Source organism: Tupaia chinensis, unplaced genomic scaffold (assembly GCF_000334495.1).
Source record: "Tupaia chinensis unplaced genomic scaffold, TupChi_1.0 Scaffold140218_1, whole genome shotgun sequence".
Taxonomy (NCBI): Eukaryota; Metazoa; Chordata; class Mammalia; order Scandentia; family Tupaiidae; genus Tupaia; species Tupaia belangeri.
The window spans coordinates 2138288-2160817 of NW_006200097.1; the positions used below are offsets into that span (position 1 = coordinate 2138288).

The 22530-nt window shown below is 39.1% G+C and overlaps 1 protein-coding gene across 6 annotated transcripts in view; it reads right to left on the reverse strand.

Annotated features, from left to right (window-relative positions):
* The window catches only part of MTMR2 (myotubularin related protein 2), a 98664-nt gene that overhangs the window by 7351 nt on the left and 68783 nt on the right, over positions 1 to 22530 (reverse strand). For 5 of the 6 annotated variants that reach the window (XM_006162587.3, XM_006162585.3, XM_006162586.3 and 2 more), the window contains 4 exons: positions 22132 to 22320; positions 11934 to 12119; positions 5174 to 5380; positions 696 to 788 (listed from right to left, as the gene is read on the reverse strand). In XM_006162587.3, the coding sequence (XP_006162649.1) occupies positions 696 to 788; positions 5174 to 5380; positions 11934 to 12119; positions 22132 to 22320 (675 nt within the window). The remainder of the gene's footprint in view (positions 1 to 695; positions 789 to 5173; positions 5381 to 11933; positions 12120 to 22131; positions 22321 to 22530) is intronic. The other variant, XM_027766010.1, reaches the window with a different exon arrangement.

A 22530-nucleotide genomic window follows, 5' to 3' on the forward strand; every position in this document is an offset into this window, starting at 1 on the left:
GCCCAGTGTGAGTTTAAGCCACCGGGTCTGGGACTTGAACCATGGTTGACTACATGGGAGTCCAGCGAGATAGCCATTACGCCAACTGCTGGTTCCGCAAAATTATATTTTTAAGACAACAACAACTTGCCTCATCAGCAAAGTGTTCCCATAATATGCCCCATGTTTTTTGTTCTCCTGTGGTATCTCTCCAAAAGATTAAATCTATTTGTATTAATACTTAAATCCATTTGTTGCAAAATTGTTAAAAGGTATAAAAACCAATAGCCCTCTCCATGCCCAAAACCAAAAATAACAATCTATACCTGCCTTACTATAATTTCTAAATATGTTTTTCCCTTAAAAATAATTAAAATTCCTTAAAATAGGATCTTATTTTGAGTTACCTAGTAACTCCCTTAGATGTATAGAAGGTCTTCTGAGTATGCATATTGTTGCTTAACACCATTTGTTCAAAACACAGGGGGAATCCTCTCATTATTATTAAGGCCACATGTTGAAATGATAATGGAATCAAACTGTCAATGTTTAGTACTATTTCCAATAACTTTTAATTTATAAAGTGATGATGAAAATTAACTCTATAACCTGGAGATCTTGTAAGAATTTCCATTTTACATAACTCCAAATCTCCGAACTATGAATGGGCAGCTTTGAAAGAAGAGATGTAAGAATGAATATTCCAGATAACTTACCTGTCTTGTCATTTGCCAGACACAGTCAATGAACTGAAGAAAAACAGGTGATCTGTCTGCATCTGCATGGTTCTTATCTCCATGGCCAACTCTCTGAAACACAGAGAATAAAATATTAGATGAGTTTTGTAGATGTTTCTTTTTTTCTTAGTTTTTGTCATAAGGTGTGTGCAGTTGCCAGAGAGACAGTACAATGAAAATGGTACCACAATCCAAAACTGTGATTTTGGGCATGCATGCACACATGCCCAGCGTGATTGATTTTCAAGCTACCAGGTCAGGGACTCGATTCATGGTTGTCTGTGTGTGAGTCCAGCACCTTAACCCCTATGTCACCCGCTGACCCTGATGTTTCATTTTTTTTAATAGAAATAATTTTATTTTAAATAAAATTAACATATGGTCAGTATTTACGATTTTTTTAAAGAAATCTTTCCATAATCTTACCAAGCAGAATCTCTACTAATTTTGAAGTACAGAGCGCGAGATTTTCTTCTGACATGAGATGCTTATAATGAGAATTAACACTTTGTTTAATTAATAAATGAAACTCTGAGAAATTCATAATGAAGGACAGGAACAGTCAGACCTCAGAGCCCAGATGTCTGACCTGGAGATTCGACTCTCTCTGATACAGAGAACAACTGCTTGTTCCGTGACCTCAAGAAGCACCCTTCTAATACCTTGGCCAGTCCTCGTCCCATCTTAGCTCTAATGTTTCTTCATCAGAAGGAAACATATTAGCACAAATTTTTGAAAACCTGTTAAAAAATGCTTGCTCTCACCCTCCCTTCAAGCATGCAGTCACCCACCCAGTTTCTCAGGGCTTCCTCTGAAGATCTCTGACCCCGATGATTAAAACGAAATCCTACTCCATTTCCCTAAGCAGAGATTCTGAATGTGTGGTGCACAGATGTCCAAAGACCATGAAGTCAAATCTATGGCATTACATGCCTTTTTTCAGTGTGTTGGCAATTGCCCTAATGAACCGAAAGTGAGAAGGAAAAGCCTTCTGGTGCCCTAGCAGGAATCAGGCAAGGCAGCAGTACCACACCGCACTACAGTTACTGCAGTCTGCCCAGACAAGCACTTGCAGCTAAAGAAAGCAAAGTCAATTTCCTTGAAACCACTGTCCTTGACAAAGCAGTAAGAATGATTAATTTCATAAAATCTTCTCCCTTGAGTATACTTGTTAATATCCTGAGTGATAAAATGGTAAATACAAAGAATGTGCTTCTGTTGCATGCTGAAGTAGGATGGTAAATAGCACTTTATTAAGGAACATTTTTATGTGAAAGAAAAACAGATATAAACCATGATTGATAAGATTTGAATATTTAACAGACTTTATTTGCAAAATGTAAAGATTAAGTATATCACTTTAAGGAAAACCACTGCAAGTATTTGTTGCCATTGATAAAAGTCAAGGTGTTGAGTAAGAGTTAGATTTTTAGGAAACTTTAAGCCACCAACCACAAAAAGTCTGAAGATTTTTTAATGATAAAAATAAGTGATGATATTAATAAATGTGATTTTACACTAACTGTATATTAAAATGCATTAGAAGATCTATATAACTCAGTAAGCCAGTATTTCCCAAATAATATGTAGTGTTATAAAATTATTCTTGGGTAAAATATAGATAAAATAGAGTGAAGAAAGATCAATGGAATTGAATAGAACAAACAAACAAATAAAACTCATTAATTTGGTTTTTGTTTCAATATAGCCATTCCTTGCTTAAGGACCTGCCTATTTAACAAATGCTCAGACTTACACCAGTTCTTTTACAATCTGTATGCATTTTAGGAATCCCTTTCTCTGCCTTTGTCTCATTCTTGCAGTCATTTAGTATTCACTGTAGAAGTGTTCATAATCATGGAAGACTACATACTTCATTTATAAATTTGTACTTCATTGTGCATTTCTAGCAGTATTCAGAATAAGTAAAAACAATTATGCTGGATTTATATCATTGTGGTGTGTCTTGTCACTTTCTGGCATTTACCTACTATATGTTTTCTGTATGGGTAGAATTACATGATTCTAATGTGGTATCACATGATAGCTATTTAAGAAGACATACTCTATGGTGCCACAACATACCACAAGATGTCTGCCTTAAAGCTCTTCTCATTGACCAATCCACTTCACAACCCAGTCTTAGGTACAGAACTTGATTGTTAAGTGAGGAATGCCTGTGTCACAACTAACCTTTAAGAAATTACCATTTGTCAAGTTTTGGCATAGTATCAAAGAATTCCCAGGAAAGAGTAGTAAAACATTCTGTGCTTTTCTTTTGAGTTTTCCCCATAGACTTCAATCAGAACAGATATATATTGAGGCCAGCAGATGGCAGAGAAGCTACATTGCTAGACTCCCACATGGCTGACTGCAATTCAAGTCCGACACCTGGTAGCTTAAGTCACACCAGACGTGTGCATGTATGCCCAAGACCCTGGGAGGAAGATGGAGCAGAAGAGACTGTGGCATGGTCAACCCCCTGAGAGAGCCAAATATCACATGGCCAACAATGGTTGGAGTCCTGGCCCTGGTGGCTTAAACAACATGCATTCATGCTCCAAATCCTGAAGGGACAGAGACATGGAGGAAAAAGGCTGTGGCATAACCGTCACACTCCATTAGGGATCCTCTCTCTATCTCTAGCAAACACACACACACTAACAAGTGAAAAAAAAGAATATATTAATAATTAGGAAAATAAATACAGTAAGTACCTGGAATTAGCAATTTAGGACTCCATAGCAACTTCAAGCAGCCTAAAATGCTTATTATTTTTGGTTACATTAATATGAATATGCAGCTTAGGCAGACTAAAACCTCCTTCTTTGAAATAAAAATTTGTTTTAAATGGTCTTTTTATGATGAGTACATTGTATAGCTGTTTAAAAAATGTGAGACATCTGAATAAACATTCCAGATGCCCAGTTTTATTTAACAGTTAAAAGCTTATAAGAGCAGACTAAATGTTCCTTTCTAGTTATTTACAAATACTACAAATATACCCTGGCAACTATTGGATAATAAAAGTTAGCATTCGAGACAGCATCTAAGCAAACACCTTTCAAAAAATCTTTCAGCTAATCAAGAAAAATGCCTGCTCAGAAGCCAAGCCCTAAATGACTTTGAGGTCTCTGGCAATCTGGTTCCCCTCTATGATTCTCTAAATCCAACCCTCTTTAAACTCCACTCTTGCTCTACTCATCGCTCAATCCCACCCAGGTATTTGCTCACCCTGGGAAAATACGCCTATTTCTCTCTAAATTCTATGATTACAAGAAACATAATATGGACAACACATTAGAAGACAGAGGCCCACAAGGCTACTGTTCCCAAGTTTTCTGATTCCAAATTGCATGTTTCACAGAGAAAAGCTAAAAACCACAAACCACTTTAATCAAAAGCTCCATGAACCCAAAGCATGATGTAACAAAAAAACAAAGGCGAAAGTGCAAAATCTTTTAAAGTGGGCATAATATCCCCCATTCCTCTATTTAAGGAACCGTGGTTAGCTCTGGGTATCACACTTGCAAAGCCACGAGCAAAGTTCAGGAGACAACTGGGATAGTGAGGAAATGAGAAAAGACAGAAGAAAAGGACATTCAGTCTAAAGAACTGATATGGGGTACATGGCTTTTTTTTCTTCTTTTTTTTTTTTTTAAGAGATTTTTGCTATAGATCACATGGGCTCACCAGAGAGACAGAGAGAGACAGAGACAGAAAGTGAGAAATCACCACCACCCCCCCTCAATGGGGGAATGGCCACGCCGCAATCCCTTCTCCTCCATTCTCTCTCCGGACTTTGGGTACACATGCACATTTGCCCAGTGTGAGTTTTAATCCACCAGGTCCAGAATTCAAACCACAGTCAACTATGGAGTTCAGCGATATAACCATTACGCCATCTGCTGCTCCTAGCTACTTTCAAAAATTTAAAGGGCTGATTTGCCCAAGCAGTCATAATTCTGTTTTTTGGGAGAGGTTTTTAGCTATAGAGCACATATGCTCGCCAGAAAGACAGAAAGAGACAGAGAGACAGAAAGCGAGAAATCACCCCCCAGTGGGGATGGCAGGCTGCAATCCCTTTTCCTCCATTCTCCTCTCGAGATCTTGGGCACGCACGCACACGCGCCTGGGACTCAACCACAGTCGGCTACATGGGAGTTCAGCAACATAGCCATTATGCTAACTGCTGGTCCCATGCCTGACATTTCCTGGTAGAGATCACAGAAGAAAATCAGATCAGATGCCAGATGAATAGTTAGCCCTGGCTCTAGACTGCAGAATCACATTAGGACAGCCTAATATTTTTCAAAGCCCACAAGAAAGTTCTCAGGAGAATTTTATCCCTCTAGATAAATGATCACTGTTAAGTATCTTATGAATAAAAAGGATAATTTTCACATGACTTCAATAAGATGCATGCTATATATCGGGAGTCAAGGTATTTTACTCACTAGTTGAAAACGATGTCCAAAGCTTAGCCATTCTTTCTCCACAAGGACTTCGAATCCTCGGATGGTTCGATAGTATCCATCCAACATGAGCATGGCGAGGGAAGTGAGCTGAGCTGTACGATCCCAACCATCACTGCAATGTACTACCACAGACGTCTTCCCTGACTCTACCTTGTCAGCAATCCTAAGAGCCCCTGCAAGAATAAGCTGGAAAACATTTTTTTTTTAAAATAATTGTTTCTTTTCTTTTTTCTTTCTTAATTTGACCAGAGAAAGAGAAAGAGAGAGTGAGAAAGCAAGACGGCCAGGTTTGAGACTCAAACCATGGTTGGCCATGTGGGAGTCCAGCACCTTAACCATCATGCCACCTCCAGGCACTCTGGAAAACATTTTTTAAACGAAATTTTTAAATACAGCCTTCTTCAAAATTTATTAATACAGTTTTGATTAGGATGACTGTCTAGTAACATGGGGAGAAAAAACATCTTTCTGGCCCTGCCTATCAAGAATTTTTGTACATGGTAGAAAATACATAAAGTTTGCTTTTAAAACTACAAAATTCTCGGGAACCAGCAGTTAGCGTAATGGCTATGTCGCTGGATGCCCACGTAGTCGACCGTGGTTCGTGTCCTGGACCCGGTGGCTTAAAACTCACCCCGGGCGCGTGTGCGTGCGTGCCCAAGATCCCGAGAGGAGAATGGAGGAGAAGGGATTGCGGCGTGACCATCCCCCCTGGGGGGTGATTTCTCGCTTTCTGTCTCTATGTCTCTCTCTGTCTGTCTGGCGAGCGCACATGCCCTACAGTGAAAATCTCTCAAAAAAAAAAAAAAAAACTACAAAATTCTCATATATGTAGATGCCTATAAATTTGCACAATAAAATATACAGATGAGAGGTACCTTTGAATACTAAATAAATCAACACTATGAGTAAGATTTCTCTAAGAATAATTTCTAAAGAGATCATCAAATATTCCAATATCATTTAAATAAAAATAAATCATATGTCAACTGAAGCCTTATCTTCCTATTATTTAAAATGTTTACGTAACCAAATTAAAATAAGTACCTGAAAGCAATATATTCTATATTCTTGATCTCATTGTTTTAATGGAAAAAATATTTTTTTTTGGAGAGGTTTTCGCTATAGGGCGCATGCGCTCACCGGACAGACAGAGAGAGACATAGAGACAGAAAGCGAGAAATCACCCCCCAGGGGGGATGGTCACGCCGCAATCCCTTCTCCTCCATTCTCCTCTTTGGATCTTGGGCATGCATGCACACGCACCCGGTGTGAGTTTTAAGCCACTGGGTCCGGGACATGAACCGCGGTCGACTACGTGGGAGTCCAGCGACATAGCCATTATGCTAACTGCTGGTTCCCTCAATGGAAAATTTTTAATACAAGTCACAGAGCATACAAGCAAGCATCGTCTACAGAGTAAGCTACTTTTCTGTAACAATATGCATGACAATTCTCATCAAATTATTGGGTTGTCAGAAAAGTTGTGATTATTTGGGAGGGACCAGCAGTTGGCATAATGGCTATGTCACTGCACTCCCATGTAGTCGACTGCAGTTTGAATCCTGGACCTGGTGGCTTAAACTCATACTGGGCACATGTGCGTGCATGCCCAAGATCACAAGAGGAGAAGTGAGTGCAATGTGGCCATCCCCCCGGGGAGTGATTTCTTGCTTTCTGTCTCTCTGTCTCTCTCTGTATTTCTGGCTAGCGCATGTGCCCTATAGCAAAAACCTCTACCAAAAAAAAAGAAAAAGTTGTGATTTTTTTTTCCTATGCAAAAATATGTCATGGCTGTTCTGACAACCCAGTAATAATACAGTATATTGATTTAACCAGTATCTAAAATAACGTACACTCTTAATTTTTAAACGTACACCGTACCCAACCAACATCCTAGGGCCCAAGTGACGCAAGGAAGGCAGAGGCACAAGGGTGATCAGACCCACCACTCGCAGCAAGACACGGGTTCTTGTCCCACACTCAGGGATAATTAGAGACATGGACACACAGAGTAGATGTAACAAAGCGGGGAGTTTACTGAAGGAGTGGGAAGGGAAACCACGCTCGTCAGAAGAAGGGACTGGTTCCAGAAAATGGGTTGCCACTGCAAGGTTTGGGTTCCAGGTATATATTCCATCTGGGAGGAATTTGTGCACACGATCTCCTCATGGTAAGAGACCACATGTCCTAAAGGTTATGCTATGTCTTAGGGTAGTCTCATAGTTGTGAGAATGAGATCCTACATAATAATGGCTAGTTGGAGATAATTTGTTCAGAGGTTGTTAATTTGGAAAAAGTAATTTTCTCAATTAACTTTGAAGGCCTGGTAATCCATACCTTGGAATTCATCCCAGTTAGAGATGTCCCCAGCCATCAGAAAGTGCCTGGCCCCATTCTGGTCTCTATGGTCATGCTTTCACATTATCTGCTGTCCTGGACTATGTCCTTTGGGCCTTTTAGTCTTTTCTAACTAAGTCCCATTGTAAAGGGTCATGAATTCTTTAAGAACAAGATGTGTATCTCTAAGGGAAAAGGAATATGGTGACTGAGAGAATTGTGAGGAGCCACAAAGTGGCTCTCTTCTCAGGGCCCCCTGCCCTATCTACCTATAAATGGAATCTAACTCCTGTCTCACAACTACGTGACAAAGTTTTCCACCTTGACAATCATCCTATCAAATCAGTAGAATAACTATTCTGACAGATGCATAAAGATAAACACAGGGACAAGAGAAAATTTTTTTAAAAAAAGGTAAAATAACACCACCAAATGAACACAGTAATTCTCCAGCATTAGACCCCAAAGAGAAGGAAACCTATGAAGTGCCTGGCAAGGAATTCAAATAATTATAAGAAAACTCAGCTCAGAGAGACAAAATGTTTCCCATGTGGGCAGCCTGGGCACTGGACAATGCCCATGACTCATGTTCCCCCTACTGGGCCTTGTCCCCACTGTGCAGTTGGTCACTAGAGATGGGAATGCCAAGAGTTCTGAAGGGAGCTTGGGATTTCTGAGTCCATGCTAGCCTCTGAAATTGAGAACTGATGGGGCCCGAGACCCCAGTGGCTCCCCTTGGACATCTGGCAATGTTACTGGACAAGCCTCAGGTAACCTTTAAAGTGACAAATAAGAATTAAGGTTTTTTGTTTGTTTGTTTTTCTGTCTAAATCAGAGGTTAAAGTTGTTTATAAAAGTATGCTCACAAGAACAAAAACAAGGGAAAATAATAGCAAACAGGAAAAGGTGACATAAAAAGGTTACGACTGTGAAGTGTATTTTTGGTAAAAAAGGAAAGAAAGGTTTTACTATAGAAGAAATTTTGCATGGTACATTTTTTTGTCTAGGAAAAATGGCTAACATAAAGAAAAAGAGGGGACCAAAAGGAAAAGTCTTAAGCATGTTGTGGAAGATTTGAATTATAGTGGAAGGGTCTCAGAGTTACAAAATTTGATAAAATTAAAGTTTTGTTGATGAATGTTCTAAAGCTAATTGTACTGGTATGATGTCATCAGTACAATTTTGGTTGTTATCTTTAAGTGTTGTATGCAATAGAAATAGCTAAATTTCTTTGTTTATTATATCATTATTGTAGTGAATTGTTCTTCTCACTTAGAATCCATCAAACTACAAACAGCGGTTGGGAGAAAGCCTCCAGTGAACACCTATTACAATTCCTGGCACCTGCCTCTAGATAGAGCTCTGGTAGAGGATCCTTAACTGCTGTCTCCTCACCCCAGCATGGCTCAATTTCAGCAGTAAGGAGTCAGAATGGTCTTCGACCTTTATGCCCCCTACTAGGAGTTAAGGATTCCTCTGCAGAGGAGGAAAGGGGTACGAGGCAGGGATCCTAAAAATGTAGTAAGGGTATAGGTCCAAAAAAAAAAAACACAAAATGGCTAAGTTTTTAGATGGAGACAAAGCAGCTCAGCTATTTTAGCAGCTTGCTCAGGAAAGACTTCTTGCAGCAGTTGCCTCAGTGACTGACCTAGGCAGCATGACCTAACTCTAAAATAAAGACTTCTTTCCAGGTCCCAGCATTTTGGGAAGAGGAAAAGATAATGGTTTTTATGGCCCAAAGCCTCTAGACAAAGAATCTCCTGACCTTTGTATCCACTCCAAAATTAAGAGAATAACTGGACCCATCCAGCATGTGCGCCTCCCCACCAGGAGGGCAATGCATGTGTGAGTCCCACCTAGGACAAACCTAACAAGGTCCCTCTAACCCAGATAAAAACCCCCCACCCCAGTTATTCCTCACAATCCATTTTCCAGGACACTTCCCTTCTTCTTGGGAGCTGTTTTCACTTCCTTCTCCTTCAATAAACTCCTGACTTTGCTATGCTTAAGGAAAAATAAATAAATAAATAAAAGACACAAGAGAACATAGAGGATTCCACAACATTAGGAAAACAATACATAATCTGAATATGATATTCAGCAGAGATAGATATCACAAAAAGAGAACCAAATAGAAATCCTAGAGCTAAAAAACTACAATGAAAAAATTAAAAATGTGACTGAGAGCTTCAATAACAGAACTGATCAAGAAGAAATTAATTTGTAAACTTGAGAATAGGTCTTTTGAAATAACCCAATCGGAAAAGTCATGACGTGTTTTTGCATAGAAAAACATAAGAAAATACACCATGACTTTCCCAACACCCTCACAGAAAAAAGAATGAAAAAAGCCTACCAACCTATCAGACCATTAAGTGGAAAAAGATCCACATGGGAATTCCAGGAGAAAAGACAGTAAAAGGCACAGAAATGCTCTTTCAGGAAATAATAGCCCTAAACTTCTCAAATCTTGGGAGAGACGTATTCATCTAAATTCAGGAAATTCAAAAGGTCCCCAAATAGATTCAACCCCAAAAGATTCTCTCTGAGACGTATTATATTTTGTCAAAAGTCAAAGACTAAAAATCCTAAAAACAGTAGACGTGTCAAGTCACATATAAGAGAATGTCCGTGAGATTAATATCTGGTTCTCAAGAGAAACCTTAAGCCAAAAGAGAATGGTCTAAATAAATGTGAAAAGTGCAGAAAGAAAAAAAAAACAAAAACTGCCAGTCACAGCTCAGCAAAGCTATCGTTCAGAAATGAAGAAGAAATAGTCCCAGGTAAGCAAAAACTAGGCGAATTTATCTCCACTGGACCAACTTTACAAGAAATGCTTAAAGAAGTTCTGGAAGTGAAAGAACGATAACTACCATCATGAAAACACAGGAAAGTATTAAAATATTTTAGGACCAATACACAAATGAGAAATCAAACCTTAACACTAGAGAGAACCATCAAACCACAAAGATATTCAACAAGAGAGGAAGAAAGGAACACAGGAAACAGAAAACAAACTGCCCTGCACATTGCTGGAGATAGAGTAGTGAAGAGAACAAAGTACCTGCTTGATGTTTACATTCGACTTGGGGGAGGCCAGCCAGACAAAAATAAACATGGGCATAAACAGTATGGCAGATGGCAGTAAGTGAACAAGCCCCACACAGCATGTAGGGAATGCTGGTAGAACTGTTATTTTGTATGGAGTGGTGGGAAAAGGACCCTCTGAGATGATATTTGAGCACGGATCTGAAGAAAGCAAACAAGTAAGCTTTGGGAGTGTGAGGACTGGGGGAGGAAGAAGTAATCCAGTCAAATTATATGTCTTATACTTTCAGGGAAACTTGTTTCTGTTATAGTCAACTTTTTAAAGAGAATGTTGTGCCTGCTAATGAAATAACCTGGAATTTTTAGAAGCAAACATAGCAATTTATTTCAGTTCTAAATCAAGTGTACGGTTTTATAACTTGCACACCATACGATTTCATAGATGGGTCACATGAACACGCTGCTTGACTGAGCAGTGTTTAATCCTTGCTGTATTTACATTTCTAGGCTTCTAAAAGACAAACAAACAATAATAGCCTGTAATTATATTTTTCAAATTCAATCTGGCCCCTTCAATTCTGTCTGAATTTTAGACATTTTTAATATGAGTACAAGTCTGTTCTTTTATAACATGAAAAACTGTATTTCCTATTCTTCATAATATATATTAATATGTGATTATATAATTCTATATTTTGTTATGTTTAGACGATCAGAAATCTGAAATAACTATATTAACTGAAATCAAAGTTTCATGCTTCTGTCACTAAATTAGCATATTCAGCATTAGTACTCACATAGAACTCTTAAAATGATTTAGTATTCAAATGACATTCTTCATTCAACTACCTTATTTCACTGATCGGAATAATTTTAACATTATAATTGTGAAGCATTTATTGCATACACAAATTTACACAGCTAGTACTGCCTTGGCTCCTGAGGGGACAAAAAAGAAATGGTTTCTCCAGGCCTGGTTTCCATTAGTTAGCAAGATACGTTGGCTGGCAAAATAAAGCAAATAGGAAGAAAAAAGTAAAGGGAGGAGTTCAGAGAAAATAGAATGGATATATCTGGGAAGACTTTATAGAAGAAATGAAATATAAACCAAGATCTGAAGACAGAGTACAATTCTGATTAAGAGGGAAAGAAATGGACCCAAATTACACAATACAGGAAACTAACTCATTCAAACATCAAAATTTAGAAGTAGTTCTAATTATCAATTAGTTATCAACTTTTTTCACTCTTTAGAAAGGTATCTTTATATTGATTTCAATTATACAGAAAGAGCCAATATAGAAAAAAAGGTAGAGAAGATCCTTGTCTAAGAACAGTAACATAAACCCACCTTAATATGTTCTAGCCAGTGAGTAGACTCCAAGTTAGATAGCCAGTGAGTTTCCTCAATGTTGGGATAAACGATCTCCTTAAGTTTTCGTAATGATTCTCTCATAACGTGAATATTGTGGATATCCAGAAAAACTAATTCTGCATTTTGATAGGCATCTTCACTTTCATAACCTCCACCCTTTGCCTAGAAAAAGGAGCACATCGCAGCAAATCATAAATGCTCATCTACTGTAATGTGGACATCCATGAAGTATTCAGTAGCATGAAAGAGGATACATATTACTGTTGTCTTTGTAAATTCCATGAGAAAATGTGAATGGCCCAGGGTAACTTAGAACAACCACGCTCTACCTCATGCTCTTCATGAAATGGGAATATATACTAACCCTGACTTCCTGATGTGTACATTATAAAAATTAATGTGAATCTTATGTGAAGTTACTTAAATGTTTTAAAGCACAACGTTTTCCCTATCAAATTTCAAGTCCTACCAAACATAATTTCTTACCAAAGACTTCTCTTTGTACTTAATAAAATCACTGAAAGCACATGTCTCATTCACCCATGCTTCTTCCCCTCCCTGTCTCTTCATCTCTTTTTAATCTTATCAAAATAAATTCTTTACCACTGTAATAATTTGCTCTATTTTAACCATATACTTTTTTTAAAAAAAGATAAAAAGACAACATGTATAATAGCACAGAATACTATCATAATCATTTAAACCTACAAAACAAAATGAAAAAATAGTTGGTCTTAATGTAATTATTTTAAGTAATAAAAGATGCAGTATGACAAAAAAATAGTTGGTCTTCAAAATAAGCTATAGGCTAGAAAGGAGAAACTCGATTTTCTGGACTTAATCTTTTCATACTTTATGAATAAAATATTTGAGCATCTAGCAAAAATTATACTTAGAGCCCTGATAGAAACAAATACCGGAGCAGCCACTGTACTATACACAATTAAGTGATCACAGGACTCGCCTTTGAAAAATCAAAATTCGCCAATTCGTAACAACAAATTATCACAAGAATACAAGTCCAGGCTTTCTTTCCAACACTGACAATCTAAGAAATAGTTTGGATTCAGAACTGGTGACATGACAGTTAACAGTGATGGGCCAGCAGGTGGTCCGGAGGTGAAGGCAGCAGGATCCCACATGCTGACTGTGCGGTTTGAGTGCTGTACCCACAGTCTTGAAAGTCATGCCAGGCACATGAACATGTGTCCCCAAATCCCAAGAGAAAAATGGAGGAGCAGGGATTGTAGCCAAACTAAAAACAAAAATGATCAGTGTTTCAGTGGGAAACTTTTTTTTCTTTCTTTTAGGTTTTTGCCATTATATGCATGCACTCACCAGAGAGAGACAGAGAAGGAACACAAGTCGCTCCCCTGGGGGGATCACCACACCACAATCCCTTCTTCCCTATTCTCCTCTCAGGGTTTCAGGCATACACACACACATGCCCAGTGTGATTTTCAAGCTGCTGGGTCCAGGGCTCAAACCACAGTTGGCCTTAACCATCATGCCACATGCTGGCCCCTGTGGGCACCTCTTAACAAGGATTACTTCTGAAGAGTGGAGAGAGGACAGGTCCAAAGTGGAAGGACACTCAACTCAAATTTGTTATAACAATTTTAGAAAGATGCCAGTGGGTGGCAACTACCGAGAACCCATGACAAAAAGAGAATGAAAATGCTCTGGAACTGGATTATGTGATAGATGTACAACTTTGTGAATACAGCAAAAACATTTCAAAAAATGAAATGTACACTATAAAGAATACATTTTATGGTAAGTAAATTGTATCTCCAAAAATATGATTTGTTTTTTATTAAAAAAAACTAGCTAATAACATCACAAACACAAAAATAATTTAAAACAACTAGGTGATAAAGTATTTCATCAAATTCCATCATACCAACAGGTGCAGCAAATCACCCAAAGCCTGTCAGTCTGGTCGCTACCAGCGAATGAGGAAGCAGAAGATAGCAATGGACATAAGACAGAAGCGAAACAGGAGAACCCCAAGAAAGTCCTACAGATATTAGTATTTGTCCTGCTTCCTTATTTTGGCTTTCTTCTAAAACTGTAGGAAAGTATAACAGATCAGTTTAAGAAGAACAGATGGGGCCAGCCCCATGGCCTAGTGCTTAAGGAAGTAACCTTCACATATAGCTGACTGCTCAGTTCAAGTCCTAGACCTGACAGCTTAAGAGGTCCAAGTGGGACGTGCATATGGCATAATGGTTACATTGCTGAACTCTTACATAGTCAACTACAGTTCGAGTCCTGGACCCAGGAACTTAAACTCACGCTGGGCGCATGTATGTGCATGCCCAAAATCCTGAGAGGAGATTGAGGTGTGACCATCGTCCCTGGGAGGTGATTTTCTGCTTTCTGTTTCTGTCTCTCTCTCCAGTAAGCACATGTGCCTTACAGCAAAAATCTCTCTCAAAAAAAAAAAAAAAAGAAGAAGAAACGAAACTTGCCAAGTGCGTTTACCCAAAATCCCAAAAGGAGAGAGAGATGGAGAACAGGTTGTGGCACAACCATGCCCCATGGGGCTTGCTTTCTCCTCTCTCTGTCTGTCTGTCTCTACTGAGTATAGGCAACCTTTAGCAAATAAAAAAAAAAAAAAAAAAAAAAAGACCCGCTGGAACTGGAAAAGGGGTCTATCCATTCTCCTCCATCCCCCGAAATTTTTGCCTTAGGGCATGTGAATTGAAGAGACAGAGACAGTGAGAAGGAAAGTGAGAAATCACTCCTCCAGTGGGTAGGGCTACACCACAATCCTTCTCCATTCTCCTCTTAGGATCTCAGGTGTGCGTGCACACATACGCCCACTGTGAGTTTAAGCCACCAGGTCTGGGACGCGAACCATGGTGGGCCATGTAGAAATCCAATGACATAACTGCTACACTGTCTGGTGGTTCCAGGTCTATCCGTTCTAATAGGTAATAAGTGCAAAGGGTCTACAGTAAATGTAAAGGGTCTAGAGCAGTCTAACCCTTATAAACTCTCCTTTCTGATCAGCCAGGGATTGCTGCTGATAAAAGCATGATGAAATTGAGTAGGATAGAAACAATGGAGAAAAGGTCCAAATAAAAGGATGTATGGGGGCAGTGGGGAGTTAGAGTGTATGTGGATGTAGAGTAGGAATAGTAGGATGGAACCAGGAATAGCAGAAAGTAAGCCCCATATTTTTAATGCAATGTAGAAACAACAAAAGAGAAAATAAGTGAAGTTAGCTCTTCTAACTTCTGGGGACATCTAACTTCGGTGCCATGCCTTTTAACTAAACTATATATCCTTCTAAAAGTTTAGAAAATCTGATTTTTACCTACAAATGAGTAACAGAAGATCTTGGTCAAATCCCCATACAAGCTCTCATACAATAAAAGAATGATCAGCATTAATAACATCCCTACTATGCCCCACAAAACTGAAACCTTTTGGCTTCAAGCAAGTCAATGATGTTTTAAAAATTTATACCAGGCATGAAAACAACAAATTAGAATTAGAAAATCTCAAAAATGAAGTGACAGAACTTGAGAATAAATTACAAATAAAAGAAAAGTGAGAGCTTTTTTTTTTAGAGATTTTTTTCTATAGGGCATGTGCACTCACCTGAGAGACAGAGAGACAAAAATCAAGAGATCAACCCCCTGAAGGACAGCCACTGTACGACCCTTCTCCATTCTCCTCTCAGGATTCTGGGCATGCACACGCACATGCCTGATGTGATTTTCAAGCCACTGAGTCTGGGACTCGAACTGCAGTTGGCCATGTGGAAGTCTAACACCTTAACTACTAATCCACCAGCAGGTGTGTGTGTGTGTGTGTGTGTGTGTGTAGACTATATATATATATATATATATATATATGTCTATAAATATGTGTATACACACACACATGCACACATATTTATTTTGGGGGGGCATGGTAAAGTGCAATGCTCTCCGAAGGTGACCCACATGGGAAGATTCTTGGTTCACAGTTACAGACCTTCCTTGAGTGTGCTAGATATGTGCATGCCCATGACCTAGGGTGGCTGTCGCTGGGGTCATGGATCACATCATTGAGACTCTGTCATGTGTAGTCCCACTGTCTCTCTCTCTTGCTCATGGAAGAAATAGATGTGCAGACTTAAAATAAATCGAAGGGGGAAAATGTCCCATCAGAAACGACCAAATTATATAATACATTTTTAAAAATAGAAGACAAGGGGCCAGCTAGGCAGCCTGCTGGTGAGGGTAGCTGGATACCCTCTGGTCAACTGTGAGGTTCAGACCCAGACCCACTGGCTTGAAAGACATACCAGGAGTGTGCGTGAACGCCCAAAATCTTGGGAGAAGAATGGGAAAGAGGGGATTGGAGTTTGGTCATCCTCCTTGGAGGGTACTTTCTCACTTTCTCTTTCTCCCCACTCTCCCACCCATAAAAATATGTGCCCTACAGCAAATAAACAAATAAGAGGTTAAATGTACTTTAAAAAAATAATTAAAAAAAATAAATAAAATATGGGGCCAGCAGATGGCAGAGCAGTACATTGTTTGATTCCCCCATGGCTAACTGTGGTTTGAGTTCCAGACCCGGTGGCTTGAAACTCACATTGAGCATGTGTGTGTGCATGCCCAAGATTCTAGAAGAACGGAGGAGAAGGGACGGTAGTGTGGCCATTCCCCTGGCGGTGATTTCTCACTTTCCTTCTCATTATCTCCATCTCTTTCACTCTCTCTGGTGAGTGCACATGAGCTAAGGCAAAAACCTCTACCAAAAACAAACCAAAAAAATGGGTAGATACATGCAAGAGAAAAAGGAAAGTTTTAAAAACAAACTGAAAATATGGAAACACATAAAAGGACTCAAAAGAAAGTGACAACTGATTACAGAAGAGTCAATGTATGAATAACAAAGTCCCTGAAGAAAGGAGCCAAAACAAAAAAACACAACAAATACTAAGGACTACAGCTGGAGGAAACAGTCATGAGAACTTTTTAAAATTTGAAAATTCCAAATTGAAATACCATACACATATATTTGAGACTACAATCCCAGAACACTTAATACAAAGACATCCTGGCAAAATAATTAGATGGGAAAAAGAAATGCCTTTGAACACACAGTCCAAAAAAGTCACTGGGTCCAGCCTTGGTAGCGAAGGAAGGATTTGGTCACTGGAAAAGTCATGACATATTTTTCTGTTTTCTTATGCAAAATTGCGTCATGACTTAGTCAACATCTCAAGAGCTTAGTGACTGCAGTGCTGGAAACTACATCAGTTTTAAGTTTGGACCCTAAGGCAACCTAAAACATGCCGGTATGTTTGCCCCAAGATTCTTTTTTTGGGGGGGTGGGGGAGAGGTTTGTTTGCTGTAATGTGCGTGCGCTCACCAGAAAGACAGAGATAGAGAGACAAAAAGTGAGAAATCACCCCCCAGGGGGGAAGGCCATGCTGCAATCCCTTCTTCTCCATTCTCCTCTTGGGATCTTTGGCATGCATACACCACTGGGTCTGGGATGCAAATTGGGGTGGTTGACTACATGGGAGTCCAGCAACATAGCCATTACGCTAACTGCTGGTCCCACCCCCAAGATTCTGACTAGCTAGAAAACGGGGGGATGATTGTGGCATGATGAAAACTCATTAAGGGTATCCACACTTCCTGTGCACTTGCTCGTCCTCATGAAAACAAAACAAAACAAAACAAAAACCTTAAAAAAAAAAGTCAATGACTTAGAAAAGATATTTAGTTATCATAAGAATTTTTTTTGAAACCTTAAGTCAAAAGAAAATGAAGTAATATATTTAAGATACTCAGAAAAATCTAATGTGAGTCAAGAACTTTGAATCTAGCAAAACTGACTTCAAATATGAAGGACACAGGGACCAGCAGATAGTGTAATGATTACAGAGCTGAACTTCCATGTAGTTGACCATGGTTCAAGTCCAGACCAGGTGGTTTAAAAATCATGCTGGGTACATGTGCATGCATGCCCACAATCCCAAGAGGAGAATAGAAGAGAAGGAATTTTGGCATGGCCATCTCCCCTGGAGGGGTCATTTCTCACTTTCTATCTCTCTGTCTCTCTGGTAAGCACATGTACCTTATAGCAAAAATCTCTCTAAAAAATAAATAAAATAAAGGACACAGATGTTATCAGCATGCCAGCAGTCAAAGATAATTGTTCCCATGAACCCTTGATGAAATATTTACTAGAGAACTTCGGACAAAAAATTCCTACAAAGACATTCATATAAGAATAGGCTATACTAGTTGTGAACACAAAATATAAACCTACTTGTAGAAGTAAGAGGTAGAAGAAGGATTATGTGCACAAAAGGGAGAATATGCTTTGATCACCTAAATATAAATACAATCTATATTTAAAATGGGGGAGGATGGGGAGAGCATAGGCACAATCCAATTTTTAACTCTTCAGTAATCATATTGGTAATGATGGCATAAATACTGTTATTCAGAGACTGGGGTGAGAAAAAGCAAATGAGTAGTTATGGGATATACTACTTTTATTCTGCTATATCTTTAAGAAACAACAGAGGAAATACTGATGTAATTTCGGAGAAGTTACATGAGAATGGTTTAGTAATGATTGTAAATTGAAAACTTTAACATGAACTCATGGAGCATTTTTATCTTTAAAAATGCACAAATATTTCCTAATTATCTACTGAAAAAATCCAGAAACAGAACCAACTCAGCAGCAAATCAACATCCTTTGCACCTAGATTATGGTTTGAAATACTATTTCCTGCTACTAGAAATCAGAACTTCTTGGAAGAATGGCTATTCCCATCTGGGGCAGGAAATGTACAAGACTTCCTGCTGACTCTGGTATATCCTCTCATACCAAGCAGCAAAGATTGCTATAGTTATGTCAAAAGAACTCAAGAGATAACCTGATAAGACACTCTCTGATCTGATACAAATTTTAACTTAAAGAAAAATTTGTAATGGATTTAAAAAATGTCAAGTAAGTTTAATGGGTTCATAATGATACTTACAAATAGTTACCTTTAAGGAACAATAGGGAATGGATTTATTATTGGAAAACTGGTAAGGAGAAAGAATCACGCATTTATCCTGTCCTTCTTCTATGAACAAAACTGCTGGCTATCTAAAGTATAGATAAGAGAAAGTACCTTTCGATAGACAGCATTCAACTAATAGCTTTAAAACAATCATAAAATCAGAATATCACCATTTTGTAAACCTGATGAATTAAAGAATCCAGGCACTGAGCATTAATAGCTGCTACCATCCCCCAAAGGAGAATCAACCACAAATTACATGGCCCTTAAAGTACCACTTACAGCTTTGCCAAAGGGATTGAACCTATATCCGAATAAGCGTCTAGATTAATCTAAAGGAATTCAAAGGACGAGGAAGTGGAACTGCACCATGATGCAGTCAGCAAAATCCAGAGTATGAGAACTCCACAGAAGGAAGGAAAAGAGTGAGATGGGCAAGGCAGGGCTGTAGAAGGAAAGAAATTAGAAGGATTTATCAAGTTCATTATTTTAAAAGGAAAAACTAAACTATACACTCGAGGGTGGTACATGTTGGTAATAAAAAATCAAAAGAAATGCAAGAAAACTTACCATAAAAAGATAGTGGTTACTTTTGGAGGGAATAGAAAGGGAAACTGATTAGGGTGGGCATGCATGGAGGACTTAGTAGCTGGTGAGGTTTTAATTCTTGTCGTGGACCAGGGCTGTAAGTCATTTGTCATATAATCATTACGTTTTACTTACTTTCAGATTTGGGAAAAAAAAAAAAACAATACGTTGCAGCAAGGATATACTAGAATTGTGAATGTTCTAAAGGACAGGAAGATTTCCATAGTGGAATATGTGTGGGAATGATCAAAATAAATGATGAACCTAACATTTTACCCTACCATATTTTCTGTCTCTCTCCTTTTTCTCTCATCTTAGAAAACAATCCTAAATCTCAATCCTGCTATTTCACAGGATAAAGCTTAAGAAGGCTAACAAGCAATTACTGGAAGAATATCTGCGTATCCTTGGGCTAGGGTCTACACATTACCTCATTTTATCTTTATGTCCTACAACCATGACCTGAAAGTATTAGCATAGTGGGTTAGGATGCCATGCTTCTCCCCTATCTCCCTTAGGGGACTATTTACAGTTTAACAGAGAATGCCTGAATTCCCAATGCTCTTAAAAAGGCTAAGCAAGATAGAACTATTTGGGTACATCCTCTCCACAACTTAATTAAAAGGATAATTATCCAAGCATTGTGTTTAATAGGGAAAAAAGAAAACCCTAAATATCCAACAACCGTTGGTATAGTTATTATACAACTAAAATGATGCTACAGATGAACGTTTATCTACAGTATCATTTACTAAAAAGAAGTTACAATTTTCCCATTTGTTTCAAATATATGTGCATGGCTATGCACGTAAGTCTGGAAATAAAACCAAGTTTTAATGTGTGTCTCTCTTAGTTACAGGAATGGAAGTGTTTGAAAATATTTTCTTTTTGTTTATTTGCATTAACTATTTTTTTCTATACTGCATATACATTGCTTATTGGGAGTAAAAAAATAGGTAATGTCCTTTTTTTTCTTACTTTAGTTTTAGTTTTTGCTATTTGTTATAGGGTGAGTACATTCGCCAGAGAGAGACAGAGAAAGTAAGGTCATGCTGCAATCCCTTCTCCATTCTCCTGTCAGGATTTTGGGCATGCATGCACACATGCTCAGTGTGATTTTCAAACTGTCGGGTCCAGGACTCAAAATGACAAAGTTGGCTATGTGTAATCCAGCTGCCTTAACTTCCATGCCACCTGCTAGCCCCAATAGGTAATTTCTTTCTTTCTTTTTTTCTAAGAGAGATTTTTGGTATACAATGTGTGCACTTGTCAGAGAGAGAGAGATGGAGAGAGAGAAAGCAAGAAATCACCCCCCAGGGGGGATGGCCATGCTGTAATCCCTTCTCCTCCATTCTTCCCTCAAGATTTTAGGCATGCAGGCACACATGTCCAGTGTGATTTTAAGCTGCCGGGTCTGTGACACAGCACATGCGAGTCCAGCGACATAACCCTTATACTATCTGCTGGCCTCAGCACTACTTTTCTTTTTTTAAAGGTGTTTGCCATGGGCTACATGAGCTTGCTGGAGAAAGAGAAAAGGGCAAGTGAGAAGTCACCCTCTAGGGGGGACTGTGGCCATGCCACAATCCCTTCTTCTCTCGGGACTCTGGGCATGTACTAAGTGTGATTTTCAAGGCTTCGGGTCTAGGAATTGAACCATGGTCAGCAACGTGGGAGTTCAGAGCCTTAATCACCACCTACTGACCCATAAACACTAATTTTTTTTTTAAGAGGTTTTTGCTGGGAACCAGCAGTTAGCGTAATGGCTATGTCGCTGGACTCCCACGTAGTCGACTGCGGTTCGCGTCCCGGACCTGGTGGCTTAAAACTCAAGCCGGACGCGTGTGCGTGTCTCTCTGTCGCCAGACAGAGAGACAGAAAGCGAGAAATCACCCCCCAGTGGGGATGGTCATGCCGCAATCCCTTCTCCTCTGTTCCCCTCTCTGGCTCTTGGGCACGCACGCACACACGCCCAGCGTGAGTTTTAAGCCACCAGGTCTGGGACCCCCGGGGAGGTCTGTAAGGCACCTGGAGTGTCCAGCCCCACCCTGCATTGGTTTAATTGCCCACACTGGGACTCCATCTTTTCTTTTCTAAGTTTATTTCTTCCCCAAGCAACAGAAATAGAGACAGCACCCCCAACAGGGTCTTGATGTCACAGTCTACAGTCAACCTCAGCCAGCCTCAGGATTGTGAGCTTGAGTGTGCATGGCATATGCAGAGAGGTCTCTGGATATGAACCTGGAACCTTCCTGTGTGGTTGGGCCTCACAGAGCGTCATGTTTTACTGCTGTGCCACCATTCACCCTCTTGTGCAGTGTTTTTTATTAGATGGTTTTTGCTCCTGAACAACTCTATAGCTATTATTCTTCTCATTTTACAAACAAATCGAGGTCTAAAAAGATTAAACAACTAACTCAAAACACATCAAGCACAAGAGCCAAGATCAGAACCTACACTTTACCACTGTAGAGCCGGAGTCCTTTTTCCCATCACACTCAGTTGATTCATGAGTCACTCTAACCTTAATTACTAACACAATCTCACCTTATTGGCAACAGCATTAACACTTGGCCGGGCATCAAATATAAAGATTTTGTGAGACTGTGCGTTGGAATCCATGATGGCTTGAAGGTATTTTTCATCCTCTTTGCTTCGTTTTCCACTCACTCCGACCATGGGCTGGCTACACCGGGTGACTGTGGCTTGACTTTCAGGATGAATCCATGATAAAACCTTAGTGAGGGAAAAGAGGGTTACGTCCATTTGTAGTCTTCTTGGTTTATAATTCATCTCAAAAAAGTTCTGCTTTTACTAATAAATATGTAAATAAAACTTCTAAAATGTGGCATATTTAGTCTCATTTTAAGGTGTTTGAGTCTATATCAGTAAAACTGCCCAACTCTAAAGTCTTCAAAATCTTTTAATTTTATACCTAAAGTTATT